The 16,952-nt window shown below is 39.7% G+C and overlaps 1 protein-coding gene across 4 annotated transcripts; it reads left to right on the forward strand.

Annotated features, from left to right (window-relative positions):
* Nucleotides 1–6,488: 6,488 nt before the first annotated feature.
* E2F6 (E2F transcription factor 6) lies at nucleotides 6,489–15,162 on the forward strand. 4 transcript variants are annotated; one of them, XM_031043942.2, is made up of 7 exons: nucleotides 6,489–6,747; nucleotides 8,833–8,881; nucleotides 10,231–10,447; nucleotides 10,758–10,937; nucleotides 11,966–12,080; nucleotides 13,588–13,735; nucleotides 14,472–15,162. In XM_031043942.2, the coding sequence occupies exons 1-7, from the start codon at nucleotides 6,682–6,684 to the stop codon at nucleotides 14,516–14,518; spliced, it is 822 nt and encodes a 273-aa protein (XP_030899802.2). In that variant the 5' UTR covers nucleotides 6,489–6,681; the 3' UTR covers nucleotides 14,519–15,162. The 4 variants fall into 4 exon arrangements, with proteins under 4 accessions (XP_030899802.2, XP_030899803.2, XP_030899804.2 ...); XM_031043943.2 differs by having other exon boundaries at nucleotides 10,231–10,441; XM_031043944.2 differs by having other exon boundaries at nucleotides 6,489–6,738.
* Nucleotides 15,163–16,952: the final 1,790 nt, after the last annotated feature.

Raw genomic sequence — 16,952 nt, forward strand, 5'->3', positions numbered from 1 at the left:
TTAGCACTGGACATATTCACAAACTATAAATGACACTAAGCATCAGATTCTTGGTAACTGATGAAATCAACCACCACTTAATCACCACTTTCCTAATTACAAAACCCAGATGACGTTGAAATGCTAGAAATTGAGCCATCTTTGGCACCTTATGAAAACCACAGAAGGCACTTCATACCTTTATAAAACATGCTAGTCATTATTGGAGGAAGGAAACCCTGTCCAGTTTTTATGCCTAGGTGTTGTATGAAATTCTTCACTTGCTTCTTCAAAATCAATCTTTTTAATTATATGAATCCTTGGTACTGAATATACAGTCTACAGAGTGATCCACCCTACCAGAACAATTAATTTGGCCCATAGTTTTCTCTCATTCTAGGATACAGGGGCTTGCCCACTTCTCATCTGAAATAGCATTCATAACCAAACTGCAGTTGTTTTCTAGTGTAGGATGGATACATCCAATCACTTCTTAAAACAAAACAAAATGAACAAACAAAAAAAAAACCAGCAAAAAACCCAGCAACAACAATCACCATATTTCACCGTTACAGTAAAAAGTTAATGTCTCAAGCATTTTCAGTCATATGGCATGCTTAGTATATGGCCAAAGTACAGGAACCCCCATGCATGTGACTAAAAGTGACCACTCAAAGCACCTGCCTGCATTTTAGTTAGGTGACATGCCAGTCTGATTATTCCTGGAAAAAAGCCATTAAACATAGCTGTAAATAAATGCGTGTAAGAAGCTGAGCGTGTCACCTCAGCTAGAATGATGGCTAGAAGCAGTAGAAATTACTCCAGCTGTTCCAGAGTCAAGTTCAGAAACTATTCATTAGGGACTGTAGTGATAGGACAAGGGGTAATGGGTTGAAACTTAAACAGCAGATGTTTTGATTGGATATAAGGAAGAAATTCTTTACTGTTAGGGTGGTGAGGTACTGGAATGGGTTGCCCAGGGAGGTTGTGAATGCTCCATCCCTGGTAGTGTTCAAGGCCAGGTTGAATGAAGCCTTGGGTGATATGGTTTAGTGTGAGGTGTCCCTGCCCATGGCAGGGGGGTTGGAACTAGATGATGTTAAGGTCCTTTCCAACCCTAACTATTCTATGATTCTATGGTGTCAAACTACAAAAAGTTAAACTTCTTTGTTTGATGAAGAAGATAGAAAACCAGATTTTTGTTTGATTTAATCAGAGGAATAGGCTAGAATGTCTTTCATGCACAACCCCAGTATCAGTGAATGTGCTAGAATATAAGCCTCAGTGCACTCATAAGAGCAAGCTACTCTCATTTCAAGTAGGTTCTATGGAAATTTTTCATATTATATTTAATATTAAAATTAAATAATAAAACAATCCTTAAGTTAAAAAAATGCAGTGGAGAAATCTTCATAAAAAGTGAAAAACAATAAGTTTCAAAAATGCTTTGAAACTCAAGACATAAAGATAACCACCTTATGAGGATGCACTTCAGCTTTTCCATACATTTAAACCTGAAATACACCAGGCAATTTTGCTCCTTCTCTGTAACTGCAAAGATAAAACAAAAATATTAATACCCTATTGCAACAGAAATCTTACTCTCTTTATAAACTCCTTAGTGTGGATGAGATTTTCAAGGAAGCTCTGTGAAAACCTTTGCCTAGAAACCCTTAGAGTTTTTCAGATGGAAGATGGCTTACTGTCAAATTTCAAAACGTTATTAAGAACACAACATTCAGCAAACCTTTTCAATAAAAGACAGCATTGTTCATATGCAGCAAGTGCTTGCTATTTTCATTACCATAGGTTCACCTTAGAGGATACGTTTTCCATCTATATAATTTATTTTCTGGATTACAGGTACAAAAAGTGGGAGCTTCAGTTTATATCATGTCCTAAAACCTATGCCTCCAATATGATACATACAGACATGATTTTTAATCTTACCTCAGGTGTGTCATTCAGGACACCACAAAAAAGAATGCTGTTTAGGACTGTGCTGTTCAGATCTGAATAAATGACTTGATCTTCCTGATACTGACATGATAAAGTGAAGAAATAAGATTTGCCTACTTAAATTAATGGATGACTATTCACCCTGTACATTGGAACAATTTTTTTAGTCAGGTTAAGCAGAGCACATCAAGAGAGAATGTACTATTACCAAAAAAAGATTTAAATCATTGCATTTTGCAGCATAAATACGTAGCAATGTTCCACACCTTTATGCCTAATTGTTATGAAGTGCTGAGGACTTTAGTAGGACCTCAGTAGGACCTCAGTGAGCCTAGGAAGTTTATACAGACATATTAATATACAAAAATATGAATATATGGTTTAAACAGATAAAGCTATTTTTGTCTTTCATAATTTTGTAATTTTGTACCTTTGAAGGAAGGTATTTCCTCTGGCTCATCTTTCCAACAATATGCATGCACCTAATGGAAAATCCAGTTACAAGATTATTATCATTAAAGAGAAGATTGCATTTGATACAGAATTGTACAGAGGGCAGCCTTGGTTTTAACTGCAGTATGCTGGAACTACTACATACATAAATAAAATAAATACATATCATATAAGTATATAAAGGTGCTCATCAGGTGACAGAATTCCCAAATTCAGGATTACATATATAGGATAATAAATATTAATAGGACATAAGGGTAACAAACAAACAAAAGAAGAATAACAGTGGGTTTTTTTAATATTACAGTGGCAATATAAAGAACACAAAAAAATCCTACTTTACATGAAATCCAAACCTTGTACCACTACTGTACTACATGAGGTTCACCAGTAAGAACTTTTACAAAGCGGTCTAATTTCAGGTGCTCAAAATAAAAGTAAAACCTACATGCCTAAGTAGTGCAGAGTAATATACTAAATTACACAAGTAAAGTATTTTCAAGACAATTATGTTTTTATGTTTCGACTTTCATATTTTCCCTCAAAAACTTTAATGAAACCACTGTTCTAGTATGTCTTAATGTTAAAAGATCAGATTTAGGAAATGGAATTATTGCCCCCTGGTGGCAGATTAAGAATCAACGCAATCGAAGAAAATAATTTCAGATAAATAGGCAAATCTTTCATTTTAAGAATCATGTCTTGGACGATTAACATCTCGGAATATTAAAAAGGCACAACCATTTTAATATGCAATAAGATACCAGTAAATGGGGATAATTTACATCTTTATCTACAAGAGTAATAAAGACTATAGGATAAATTTAATTTTCAGCTTTATAAAATGTAAATAATAACACACTAAAATAAAACTTTGTGATCAACAGAATCCCACAGCCAAGATTCCTAATAGTCCAGTCAGTTACTCCAAAATCTAATTTTCATTAAATGAATAATTAGGCTTTATAATTTTCATGTAAATATAGAAAAAAATTCCTGAATCTGAATTCATGTAAGGCTTTTCTTCACTCAGATATTCAGCAGCCAAGGACAGAGAAGCAGAGGAACAACAGAATTTGATCTTATGACTGGCTGGAATAACAACAAAGTTAAAAGTTGATGCAGTTTTTTCCACATGGGTTAATACAGAAACACATGTATCCTGATCCTCAAATTACAGGTCATTGGCCTCCTTCCTAATATCTGACTACCTAACAATTATCAAAATCCTATTCCATGATTTCTATACTGCATGGCACACTCCTAACATCACCCAAAACTAAAGCAGCCTATTCCAAACCATTCTGCTGTTCCAGCTTGGAAAAAAAAAAAAAAAAAAAAAAAAAAAAAGCTTTATCATGGTGGGTTTAAACAAATTGTGATTACAATAGTAAGATATCTCTTCGAATTAAGAGTATACCAAAGGGCGAGAAATATTATTTATTTATTTATGTTTATCACCACAGAATAGTTAGCAAGGATCATGCTGCCTATAAAAAATGAGCATTTTTCAGTGATGTGTTGCTTCCATGACAGGAAAACCTTATGCATTCACAGCAGTCTCAGCTCTCAATAGAATACTGACAATCAACATTTGCATGATGCCTTTCATTACACAGCTGAAAGCTTCATGTCTCCTGAAACAGGCATCACACTTTTGAGCAGCTGTAACATATTTTTTCCCTTTTTTTCCTTATAAATTTATTAGAGCATGAGAGCAATCCACCTTTGTTCCACACACCTCTTCAAAGACAACTATTACTATGCAAGTAGCTCATTGAAAATTGGTTACTAAGAAGAAAACTCCATTCTCTATAAAGACATTTGGTGGATCAGTGGTGACATAAGCTACCCCAAACGAACACCTAACCTGAAGGGGTCTGAAACAGTAGATTAAACTGAATTTTTTTTTCAAGAGTGTTATTTTATCTGTCCAGTCTGGCATATTAGAAGATAAATGAAGTTATTCGTGGTTTTGCACTCCTCACACCAGACTGGCAGTTTTACAGGATGTCCAACGAGTTTCACATTTCTCCAGAGAACCTGCCCTGAGGACAGGGAAGTGACTGGGAATTTCATTGAAGGTGTAGGTGGGACAAGCAAAACAGTTCACAAATTCTTTACCCAAAAGAATTCCATGACAGACTCACCTGATGTACAATATGGTAGAGGACAGTTAATCAATGTTGTCCTGGGTTCAGCAGTAGCTGTCATTTTTCTCCTTCTTAGTAGCTGGTGCAGTGCTGTGGTTTTGACTTTCAGCCTGGGAACAGCGCTGATAACACTGATGTTTTCAGTTGCTGTTTAGTAATGTTTAGTCTCACCAAGGATTCTCTGAGTCTCATGCTCTGCCAGGGAGCAGGGAAAGCCAGGAGGAAGCAGAGACAGGACACCTGACCCAAACTAACCAAAGAGGTATTCCATACCACAACACGTCATGCCCACTATATAAACTGAGGGCAGTTACCCAGAAGGGCTGGATCACTGCTTGGGTCGTGCTGGGTATCAGTTGGTGGGTGAGGAGCAGTTGTATTCTCTTCCCTTGCTATTTCTATTATTATTATTATTATTATTATTATTATTATTATTATTATTATTATTATTATTATTATTATTATTATTATTGGTGGCAGCAGTAGTGGGTTTGTGTTATACCTTAGTTACTGGACTGCTCTTTTCTCAATTCATGTGAGTTACATTGTTTCGATTCCCCTCCCCATCCCTCTGGGAGCTGCAGGAAAGGAGGGGGGGAGTGAGCGAGCAACTATGTGGCTCTAAATTACTGACTGGCCTTAAGCCACAACAGCTGTAAAGCTCAATCGATCAATAGATCAGCTATCCAATGAAGAGTTGTATTTTAAAGCAAGGTTTTTACCTGACAAGCATTAGATACCTACTTAATAAGAGAATATAAAACTAAATGGAGGGGGAAAAAAAACCCAAACCAAACAACCCAAACCAAAACCCAAGTGATGCAGAATACAATTGCTCTCCACCAGATAATTGATACCCAACCAGACCTCAGCAGTGATAAATCCCTCAAAACAAACTCCCTCAGTTCATATACTGGCCAGGACGTGCTGTGGTATGGAATACCCCATTGGCTAGTTTGGGTCAGGTATTCTGTGTCTACTCCTTCCCTGCTTCTTGTGCCCCATCTCACTTGCAGGGCATAAGATTGAAAAGTCCTTGATCAGGGTTAAGTGCTACAGAGCTATAACTAAAATATTTGTGTGTCATTAGCATTATTTGGATTGACTAAAACCAAACCACAGCACTGAGCCAGCTACTAAGAAGAAAATTAACTGCTACAGCTGAAACCAGGACACCTTCTTACACTAGCAAGTTATGACAGAATCAGATTCTTTCACAAGAAAGCAATACTGATTATCCTCACACCTATTTGGGCAGGCTGCTCCCTCCTTGCTCATGCTGTACAGAGTGAACAAAAACCCCTCTCCTCGCAGTAACCATGGCGATGGGAACTTCCTCGTTTCAACCCACACCAGCCCAACGCAGTGCTCAAGCCAGCCCTCGCCGGCGGCAAATCGTCTCCTCCGTCGCTCTGAGAAGGCGATGAGAGAAGAGGAAATGCGAATCCAGGCGATACCCGGAGAAGTCACGTTCCTCTCGGCGTCCAGAGAAGTGTCTCCTGAGAAACCACGGAGCCGCCGCCGTGTGAAGGCAGCAGCCAGCCATGTGTGTGTGCATCATCCCCTGAGGAGCCACAGCCATGTGTGTGTGCATCATCCCCCGAGGAGCCACAGCCATGTGTGTGTGCATCAGCCCCTGAGGAGCCACGGCCGTATGTGTGTGCATCACCCGCTGAGGCGGTGACGGGCGGGAAACAGGGAACGCGCATGCTGCGAGCGCGCCGCAAGGTCCGACGGGAAGGGGGGAGCAGCCCCCGCGCCTCCTCGTGGGGGAAGGCTCGGAGGCCTCACCTCAGCTCCCGCCGCGGGCCGGGGAGAGGCTGCGCGCATGCGCACGCATCGGGGCGGGGGCTCCGCTCTCCCGCCCAGCCGTTCTCTGGCGGGAGCGGGACGGGGGTGTCAGGAGGGGTGAGGCGGCCGTAGCGGGCGGCGGGGAGGGCGGGAGGGTCCCGGCCGGCCTCCCCTCCCCGAGGCGCGGTGGGGACGGCGGCGCCTGCTAGCGGTATGGGCCTGCAGGCTCAACGTGAAGGCCTCTGAGCCGCTTTCCTCCGTCGCAGTTCGCTTCGGTGAGAGAGCACTCCTGCCGCGCTAGGCCGCGGCCGGCCGGCCCTCCTGAGGAAGGAGGGGCTGGGTGAACATGACCAGCTCTGCCAAGTGGGAGCGCCTGAGGCCGCTGTGGCCGGATACACTGCGTGTGAGTGAGGTACTTGGCGGGTGGAGAAGGGAGGTGCTGTCTGTGGGTGGGGAAAGGGCGGGACGGCACGGCAACGCTTTGATGCCACCGCGGGAGCTTCTGAGGGCATGCCCGAAATTCCTTCCTCTCTGCTGCCTGGTTGGAGGTCACCGTGATAAAAAGGTGTGTCAGGCCTAGCCTGAGGGCGTTGTGATGTTTCCATCCTTCGTCTGCGTTGTAGCAGGCTGCCTCGAGAAGGAAACTGGTGATGTTAGTTATAGTGCCAAGGGGTGGTTTTCTTACCTGTGCCTTATTCATCGAATTAAGTAGCTTGCTGTAGTTATGTCTGAGAGAAGCAGATTACAAATGTGTGTTCTGTTAGGCTCTGAAGATCTGTGGTGTTCAGGTGGTCATATATGCAGCTTCCACCACTACCTTTTGTAGTGTTATGGGATAGCTAACAAAAACTGGGTTCACTTTTAATTCTGTGGAACTTCTTAAAGGTGTTTATTTTTCATTAACCTTTGGTGACTAAATTACTAGGTCTGTGGATTCATTCTTTTGGGCTAGTTCTTACACTGGTAATAGGAAATTGCTATGGGAGATGATGATTGTAAGAAACAAGGGGTGTATGGGACAGTGCCTTTATATAGGTGTTTAGATGTGTCATGATGCTTTCCTGAATCTTTTTCTCATGAACGGAGAAGTGGAGGTTGTGGTAATCATTAGCAGCCTTGGCTTGGAATAGTGGAGTTCAAGACCCAGAGTGTAGTGAGAAGGGCTAGTAACAGAGTACAGAACCTGGATTCTAGCTTATTTAGGCTTCAGACTCCAGCTCAACTACCAACAGGTAGCTGGGATTTTAAACTTGAAAGCTGGAGGAGCCAAGGAGATAGAAGTCTGTAAGGACATGGACATCCTCATAGTGATGACAAGTAACTGTGTGGATGGGCACAGCTATGTGTGCACTCCAGGAAGGGCAGAAAGAATACAGAAAGAAGTGCAGAAGACTGTATCAAAAGTCCTGCTAAGGCTCATGTAGATAACACCTAAAGCTTTGAATCCACAGACCTAGTAATTTAGTCACCAAAGGTAATCAGGTTGCAAAATATAGTCATGTTGGCTATTCCCAGTCACCTTCTCCTTCATGTGCCTGGAAATAGCATCCAAGAGAACTTGCTTTGTGATTTTTCCAAGGGCCTGAAGTGAGGCTCACCAAGCTGTGGCTGACCTCCACTGTCAAAGATCATGTGAGGAACCTCTCAATGACATCAGCCAGCTTTCTCAGGATGTCAGCCACAGCAGACCTTCAGTACTTGTGAGGAAGTGAACAAGAAGCTGGTGCTAGATGCTCCACAGCCATGGAGACTGAAAGAAAATAGTCATGAATTGAAACAAAAAAAAAGTAGGAAAGGCTGCAACTTGATGTAGCCTGATTTTTTTTCACTATGAGGTTGGACAAGCAGTGGAAAGGATGCCCAGAGAGGTGTAGCCTCCATGTCTTGAAATTTTGAGGACGCAGTTGGGTAAAGCCATGATAAGCTGCTCTGATCTAATGCCTGTTCCTGTTCAAAATGGGAGGTTGAACCAGAGAGCTTCTTGGGTCTCTTCGAACTGGACTGGGTCTGAATTTGAAAATACTCCTTTTGTTAAATTGGGGCAAGGGGTGGAATGAAGTACCTGCTTAGGCTCCTCATGTCAGTGTCTTGACAATAGTAGTTTGCTCCCTGTCTTGTATAACAATACATAATTGTGATGCTGTATAATAGCAGCACATCTTCTGTATGTGAGCTGTTACATGGAATAGCTGAAGCTTGTATTTGTAAAGTTTCTACAGGTATCTGTGCTGTGACCACTGCTTGAACATTAGGGAGTTCGGTAATGGAGTCTACTTTTCAATGCAGAGGAAGGTGTTCTGAGATTAAGGGCTGAAAATTCTGATAGAGATTAATGAGCATGTATCCCTTCTATCCAGTGACAGACCTTCACAGTAATACCTGTTGAATTGTCAGCACTCCTTATAGATGTAGCATCTAGAGGTGATTTGGGGTTTTCTTCTGAAGAAGCTTCCTGTGTAGGTAGTGTTTTATGTCAGTTTTGTTTTTTTTTCCCCAGCCACCAATGATCAACCTGAAGGTGAACACTGGTAGACGTATTGTGAAAAGTAAGTTGCAATGTTCCATGTGTGAAAATTATTCTCGAAGTATTTTATGCTTTTTGCAATGGTGAATGCATGTTGTATGCAAGTGAGAAATTGATTTGTATCCAATGTAGGCAGAACAGGAGGAATGTTGCACAGTAAGTTAAACAAAAAGACATGAAGCAACATATTCTCCATAGTTTTTTCCTATGCTGCAAGTATACCTTCCCACTGCTATAAAGAAAATAATGTACAGGAAAAGTGAGTTAGAGAAAACTGGAACATCATGCTGGCAAATGTTGTTTTCAAGTGGTATTAATAAATGTAAATACAAGCTTTAGTGAATCTGTGTTGGTTTGGGGGTTGGGTTTTTTTAATCACCAATGGAAGTCTCACACATCTCACAGTAGCACAGTCCATAACTGTGTTGGTGAACTTGTCACTTTATACTAAAGAGTACACAATCTCGTAGCCATCAAATGCGTGGTATGCTGCAAGTAAAAGGGCATGTCTCCTTCATCCTTAACAGCGGATTTGACAGTCTTTCATTGGCTCTAGCGTCAGCTGAGTGCATGTGTATCACATTTTTTTTGTGCCCCAAAAATATGTGCTTTTTTATGCTTTATTCATACATTAAAATGTAAAGTGAAACAAGCTGTTCACCAGTAATGTTTCTGCAAATATGATGGTAATGGATACACATAGCACAGGGATCCCTCTTAAACCTGTGGCAGCCTAGTATCTGTAATCTTTGTTGCATTAGTAAATTTAACAGTGGTATGACCAGTTCTTTTGCCCTTAGGCCAAATAGTACAACCAGAATTTGTCTGTATATTCAGTTCTCGTACTCCAGAACAGATTGGCCACAGCCAGGCTGAAACAGTCCCTGAAACCAAGCGAATTCTTGAAGTATGCCTGTATGTCATTTGGAAGACCTACTGGTTAATCAAGGCTAAAAAGGCAAGAAAAAGTTTTTTAAGAGTCATGGAGCAGATGATAGGGCTGCAGTTCTCTGGCAGTGCTCTGACACAGTACCTGTAGTGAGCCAAAGGTTTCATTGGTATTCATTCAGTATTCTCAGCTCATGGCCTACAGAACATAGAGTTACATAGCTATTAATACCCATAACAGCAGTTTGAAGTCATGAATGTTGGAAGCATGAAGACACATGCTTCTTATTTAGACAGAATCATTGCAAACAAGTGAAAATATATGTAGTTAATAGGCTTTATATGATGCATTTACAACGTCAGCATTAATAATTGTGGTGCTTTCAGACTCTTCATTGTTACTTTATCATTATTGGGTTTTTTTAAGGAGTGCTGCATACTTGCATAGTAGTTCACCATAACTATTCTATCAAAACTTTACAGGAACTGTGAAAGTCAGAAAGCCTCGATTTGATGCATCCTTGGTTTATTTGACAAAAAAATTCATGGATCTTGTCAGAACAGCTCCAGACGGTGTTCTTGATTTAAATGAAGTAGCAACAACACTTGGAGTACGGAAACGAAGAGTGTATGACATCACCAATGTGTTGGATGGAATCCACTTAATTCAGAAAAGATCTAAGAATCTTATCCAGTGGGTGTGAGTTGGCTTTGAAACTTCTAATTTCTGAAAGAATAAAACCCAATAACATTGAATAATGTTTATACCTTTGAGAGTATTTTTAAGCGTACTGAATTACCTTTAATATATAACAGTATTTTAAGTTCTGCTGTACCCTTAAGCTGTTTGAATTAATTACTGTGCTAACAAGTATCAAGTGCAAAAGCACAATGAAGCATATTTCAGCAAAGTATCCTAGAGTTCCTGGTTGTTTCTGTTAGTATACTTTGTATTCCATAAACCGGCTCTTATTTATATAAACATATTAGACAACTTCATGTTTTTCTAGAGGTTCTAGTCTTGACGAAGTTGGAAAAGCACCAGAGCAAGTTGTTGGAAAAGCACCAAAGCAGCAAAGACTTGAAGATGAACTTTCTGACTTGTCAGCAATGGAAGAAGCTCTGGATGATTTAATCAAGGATTGTGCTCATCAGTTATTTGAACTAACAGATGACAAAGAAAATGCAAAATATCCTTTTATCTCTTGTATTACTTTAACGTGTGGTTTTTGTTGTAAGTACTTGCATATCTAGTAATAACTGTAGGCTGGTACCACAGGTGTGCAGTAATACTTGATAATGAGTTTTACACTAGGAAACTTTGTGGTTATGTTGTATTAGTGTATACTAGTCAGCTGCCCTGCTTTACAGTATCATATGTAATCTAGCCTGTTCTCAGGGGGCTGGTACTTGTGTGACCTTTCCACTGCAGAAGAATGGAAGTGTGGTGGCAGTCTTAGTACCCTGACCATCAACTTGTTCTCTCCGTTATAGAATAAAGCTGACTATGGGTCAGGTCTTGACTTACCAGTGAGATTGAGTTGCTTAGTGAGATGAGAAAGAGGACCCAAAACAGAGTCCCAGTGGTCAGTTCCCAAGATACAATGGTACGTTGGTTGTGTCCTAATACTGTTCTGTCTCTTGAGAGTGGTTCCAGTGCAGTCTTGTCTTCCAGATGGGCTTTGATAATTGAAAAAGCATTTCTTTTAATATGACATAAACACTGGATTTTTGGCTTGGCTTACATATGCTTATGTAGCAGAATGGTAAGGCCCATGCTCAAGTGAAACGTGCCCATTTTCTGTATAACAGGAAAACTTTCATGACCCCTTACCTATCCTGGTTAAGACAATAACTCTGTAGTTTTCTAGGGAATTGTTTATGTGCATAGTTATTACAAAACAAAGTAGTTTCTCAAGGACAGTATTCCCTCTACTTTGTACACTTACTGACTGTATCTGTGAAAACTGTTTACCAAATGTGCTTGGTTTCCTAATATTGAATATTTTCATATTTTTAAAGCTCTTTCCTTCCTATGAATAAAAAAGATCTTCCACTTGTTAGCTAATAATTCTACAAAGCTGGTATTAAAGTAACCTCAGCTGAACTATTTACCACTTTTCTTAAGATATGTTGAAGCAGAATATCAATTTAATATCCTACTCTTTGCTTCTGCCCACTAGCAAATTACTGTACAGGATCCTTGACCAATGTATACACTAGCTTATGTGACATACCAGGATATCCGTAGCATTCAGACATTTCAAGAACAGATTGTGATTGCAATCAAAGCTCCAGAGGAAACCAAGTTGGAAATACCAGTTCCTAAAGGAGTAAGTTTTGCACATTTCTCTCTTAAAGGGAACAGAATTTTTCAAATGTGATTTTTGTAGCAGCAGTCAGTAATTGCTTTGCGGTTTCTTTGTCATATATAGCAAATATTGGTACTTCATTGTTCTTGTTTCACTAAACAATGCCATAGGGCTGGTAGTCCAAGAAACTAATTTGCAGTATTTTTCTGCTCACCTGAATTGTAAAATAACATGTCTGAGCTTTAGTTATATGGCTTTTCTAGAGAGAATGGAATAGCTGTGATAAAAGTTACTTATTTCCACTACCAGTTTGCTTGATAATTACTAGGATAATGAAACTTCCAAAGAGCTGCTAAATGTTTGTATGCTAACATCTACAAATACTGTAAATCTCACTAAACAAAGCAGTAAGCCTGACTTGATAATGATCTTAACAGCGTAGAAATGCTTAATGAGTAGATGGCTATTGTTAGTATAATTATAAAGTATGAAATGCACAATATGGTTACCAAAAGAAAATCTTTTGGTACTCTAATAGATCATGTCAAGATAGATTCCTTTTTCTTGGAGTTTGAGGGCCAAGCACCGTACTCACCTCATGGTACCACACACATCCTCCCCCTTGGGTCATGCAGGGGCGCCTTAGCTTTGCCCTTTGCACCCAATCATACTGCAGCTGCATCAGGGATAATGTACTGGGAACACACCATTTAAAGGAGTGCTGTGAAAGAGAGGAAATACTAAGTAACCCTAGGGAAAAAAAAGAGGGGGGAGCTTTAATTCTGGTTTTGTGTGCGTGCATTTTCTTTCCTGTTCTTAGTTGTGTAGTCACCAAACTTACCTTGCTGTGTGCACAGAAAGGGAGGTAATATTGTAGGAAAAGGAGATACGGATCAATAGAACCAGAAGATGTAGATCCACTGCATAGATCTCCAGGGGTTTCATTGTAAAAGGAGCTGATTGTCATCCTATGAAGATGAAAAAAAGATTTCAGAGGCTTCCTGAAGCAAAAGAAGACAGGATTTAAAAAGCTGTAGAAAGAAGAGAATTTACTCTCTGTTGTCCATTAAATTTGATTAGCTGTGTGCCTTGCAATGTGACATCTGCTGAAGAACAGTAAAAGTAATCCAGTTCTGTTGCTTTGCCATATTATGAAAGCCGCTGTGTGCTCTCATTTGTTTTCTGACCCTTGGCACTGACTTGTCAAGTGTTTTGTCAAATTTTGTTACTCTTCTTAAGCATGTAGTAAATCTTGCTCATATATCTAAAGGTCTGTAAAAAGACTAAATAAAGATTCATTAAGTGCATGTTCATCCAAAGTGAAACCTTGTTAACTTAATGGTGCTTAATAATCTGCCTGCAAATCTATGTAATAGTCATAATTTATGTAGAACTAGTAATGCAATTTTAAATGGTAATAGAATTCTTTATTCTGTTCTTCATCCACTGGCTTTGATGTATATGCAGAAATAGATAACTGATGCATATAGACCAAAGAACAAATCTTACACAAGTTGCTGTTCTGTAGGACTGCATAGCAGTACATGTGAAGAGCACAAAAGGACCCATTGATGTGTATCTGTGTGAGGTGGAACCAGAGAAGCCAGGTGCCAAAATTTTTGAAGATACAGATACAGACACTTCTGAAATAGAGCTCACAGATCCTCCTGATGAAGGTAGTGTCCTAGAGTTACACTTTTATCCCCATGTAATATTTTCTTTAAAGATGGTCATACTGTTCTGATAAAGTTGAAGACTGTACTGCACAAGTATAATTTTCTGAGCATAGTTTATGACCAAGATGTGTAGGAGTAAGTGAGATGCCTAAAAGAGGACTCTACTGTTGTGTCAGCTCACAGCAGCAGGAGGTTAGAGCACAGGACACGTGCACACACAGCAAGGCATTCTTCTTCCCTGACCCTTTTCTTCCTTTGCTTGTTACTGGTTTCCTGTCTGAGCTGTGCTCTGTAGATGAACAGTGTGTCAGTTCTCAGCTGCCTCACTGCAGAGTCCAGCAGCTCACTGATACAGTTGTCATAAGAACTAAGATGCTGTTTCAAACAAGAGAGTGTGCTGCTCTTGCTCGTTGCTGCCCTGTCTAAGGGAGGGCCAACAGACAAGAGGTGGTATTTTGATATCCTGAACCAAGATTGGCTGGAATATTGTCTCTCAAGAGCCCCAGTGCTGCAGGATGTTGTGATTTAAAAATAAACGTGGCAGGAATTGCAGTAGCTCAGAACACAAAAGATAAATTATTTTTAGCAGTGCTGCTTTATACTTGAGGGGAAGAGCTCACTTTTTAGTCTTAAGCTTTTTTTTGTGGTCTTTTTTTTTATTTTGCTTGAAAAATGGCTCACTTTTATTTCCTACAGCAATGCTAATCATAGTCCTTTTTTTACTTTCCTTTCAAAGTGGGATCTCCAGAGGAAGAAGAAAAACCACCTGAGCTGCCAGATTAGTTACAACTCAAAAATCTAATAGAAAATGTAAATATCTGTATTATAGAGCTGCTCCAAAGCTGCTTGGATTGCAAACTTACTGACCTGAAACGTTCAAAAGTGAAGTGCTTTCACAGGATTGCTCATCTTCCTAAGTCAAAGGAGGCCAGTTCCTAGAGTTGCTTTTAGGAGCTTTGTTTTCATAATTGCATGTAATCTACACACCTTTGGGAAAATGATATTTTTAGCTTATGAAATAATTGAAGGAAAACACAGGCAATTAATTACTTCTAAGAATGACAATATTTGGAAGGATCCACAATCCTTGTGAGAATGTATATAATAAAGAAAAGAACTTTTCAGTTCTGAGGTTGCACTGCTACTAAGCAGGATTGTTGGATGTGAATGTAATAAACAACTGGTGTATCAGAAGCCTTCACTATAAGGAATGTGATGTAAATATCATGCAAGTTATGCCTTACACTGGGTAGATGCTGTTTGCATTGTTTGCATACAGCTCTCCATGACCTGTGGTATGAACACTGAAGTAACAGCTTTTTGTATATATCTGTACCATGTCTGGGTAGTTACTGATGTAGATTTGTTGAGATAGTTTGCATTTCTGCCTTTGTACAGCAAAAAAATAAAATAAGCTTATAAAAATATTGCAGTCTAATCAGTCTACTGGGATGTTTTGGGTTGGCTTTGACAGAACTCACTGGGTAACTACAAACATTCAAATTGACGTGGAACTTTCAGGTTGGTTAGATGTGGTGCTAGCAGCTAGCAGTTAGATCCAAATCTTTTGATGCCACAGTACTGTAGCAATTATCAGAAGAAACATGATGATCAACAACTGCTTGAATTGGTCTCTTCCGGTTTCTACAGTTTACATACAGCATAACTTTAGCCTACTACCATTATATTTGTGTCTTTACCTGGCAAAAATCTGTACAGTACTTGAGAACTACATCTGTATTCATCTATCTTTAGTATCTGTAAAATGAAGCTTCATAATTTTGGTACCATTATTTTAAAATTATATAACTTGCCATACAAATGCTGTATGGAAAAGTGAACTTCATTGTTCTCTGTGTGGGGAGAGGTGGGTAAATTGGAACTTCCACATCCTTCTTTTCCCAGACACACAGTATTATCAACTATCCATCTACTCATAGATGGAAACAACAAAATTAATAAGGGCCGGAAGGTTTAACCAGCAATTCTACAACTATTTTAGACAGATGCTGTGAAATTAAATGCCCAGTGTGCTACAGTACAAATAAGGTAGGGCAGTTGGCACTGAAGAGCTTAAATATGCCTAAGTACAGATAGATTGTTTACCCGGTTTTCTACAAGGTTCATTAGTTCCCCAGAATGTGTAGCATTACACTGTGTGAATCGGGAAATGCACCGAGTGTGAGCTTGTGTCAGGAAGTAATCTTGACTTTGTGTGTGTGTGCTGCTAGCTGCAGAATACAGGACTTCAGTGCAGGGAACTATCTTTCTGCCTGTCTATAAAATACAACCTATAGGCTGAGCTGTTACAATAAATAAAAGCAAAGTGGAAGCATGTTTCATATGCAGATCACAGTAGAAACAGATAAGGTGTTCCTCAAGTGGAGCTGGGGAAGGGGTTAAATGGCATCTTTCTGCAGGAGAAGGCTGTGCTGCGTTTTGAAAGCTGGCTTCTGGCTAGGTGTCAAAGGAGCTGTTTGGTTTTTTGCACTGCTGTTCTGTATTGGTTGGGAGAGAGGTCAGTGCCTAAGGGAAACCTGGATCCCCCTCCAGTGGTTCAGCAACTGGGGCTAATGTTTGCTGTGAAACATGTAAAAAATCCCAACACCAACAACTAATCCCAAATACTGTGCCTAGGGGCAATATTTTGTTCACATTTTTAACTTGAAGTTACACGATTAGCCCAGTGAAATTGAATAAGCTGCAATATGACAGTTATAACTATTTTCTTAAATACATTTATTGTCTTAATAGTGCACTTTAGCAGAACAAACGGACTTTTGAAGATTAAACCACATTATTACTACTGGGATACAGTATGTGTTTGCAGTACTGGAAAACAAGGTACTATATAAGGTCGATACACTAACTGAAAGAGCTGGACTTGAGGAAAGGTTCCCTAGTGATGCTGAACTTAAATACAAGTTAGGAACTCACTTCAAAGGTAAATGTGATAGGGCCTTACTCGGAATCTGTATTATAATCCTTGATTTTTTTTTCTGAAAGGTTCTGAAAGATTAAAGTGTTTTTGTTGAGTTCGTATCTGTCCATTTTCAGCATATTTGTATGTGTAAGCACTTCAGCTATTGGAGGACTCTGCCTGTAATAAATGAAAAAGCTCTAATAAGGTTTTTGTCTTCCCTTCAATACGAATGGCTGAGCATCTGAATGCCTTAATCAGCAGCAGCAACAGCCAGGATCTGTCATTATAAAATGG

Source organism: Melopsittacus undulatus, chromosome 3 (assembly GCF_012275295.1).
Source record: "Melopsittacus undulatus isolate bMelUnd1 chromosome 3, bMelUnd1.mat.Z, whole genome shotgun sequence".
Taxonomy (NCBI): Eukaryota; Metazoa; Chordata; class Aves; order Psittaciformes; family Psittaculidae; genus Melopsittacus; species Melopsittacus undulatus.

Bases quoted from the DNA above. Each gene is read 5' to 3' on its own strand.
- E2F6 (XM_034061070.1), top strand. From the start codon at position 6,682: ATGACCAGCTCTGCCAAGTGGGAGCGCCTGAGGCCGCTGTGGCCGGAT. The intron at 10,938-11,965 runs ATATCCTTTTAT...ACCAATGTATAC, and splicing joins GATGACAAAGAAAATGCAAA to ACTAGCTTATGTGACATACC. The intron at 13,739-14,166 runs GTGTCCTAGAGT...TGTCTAAGGGAG, and splicing joins AGATCCTCCTGATGAAGGTA to GGCCAACAGACAAGAGGTGG.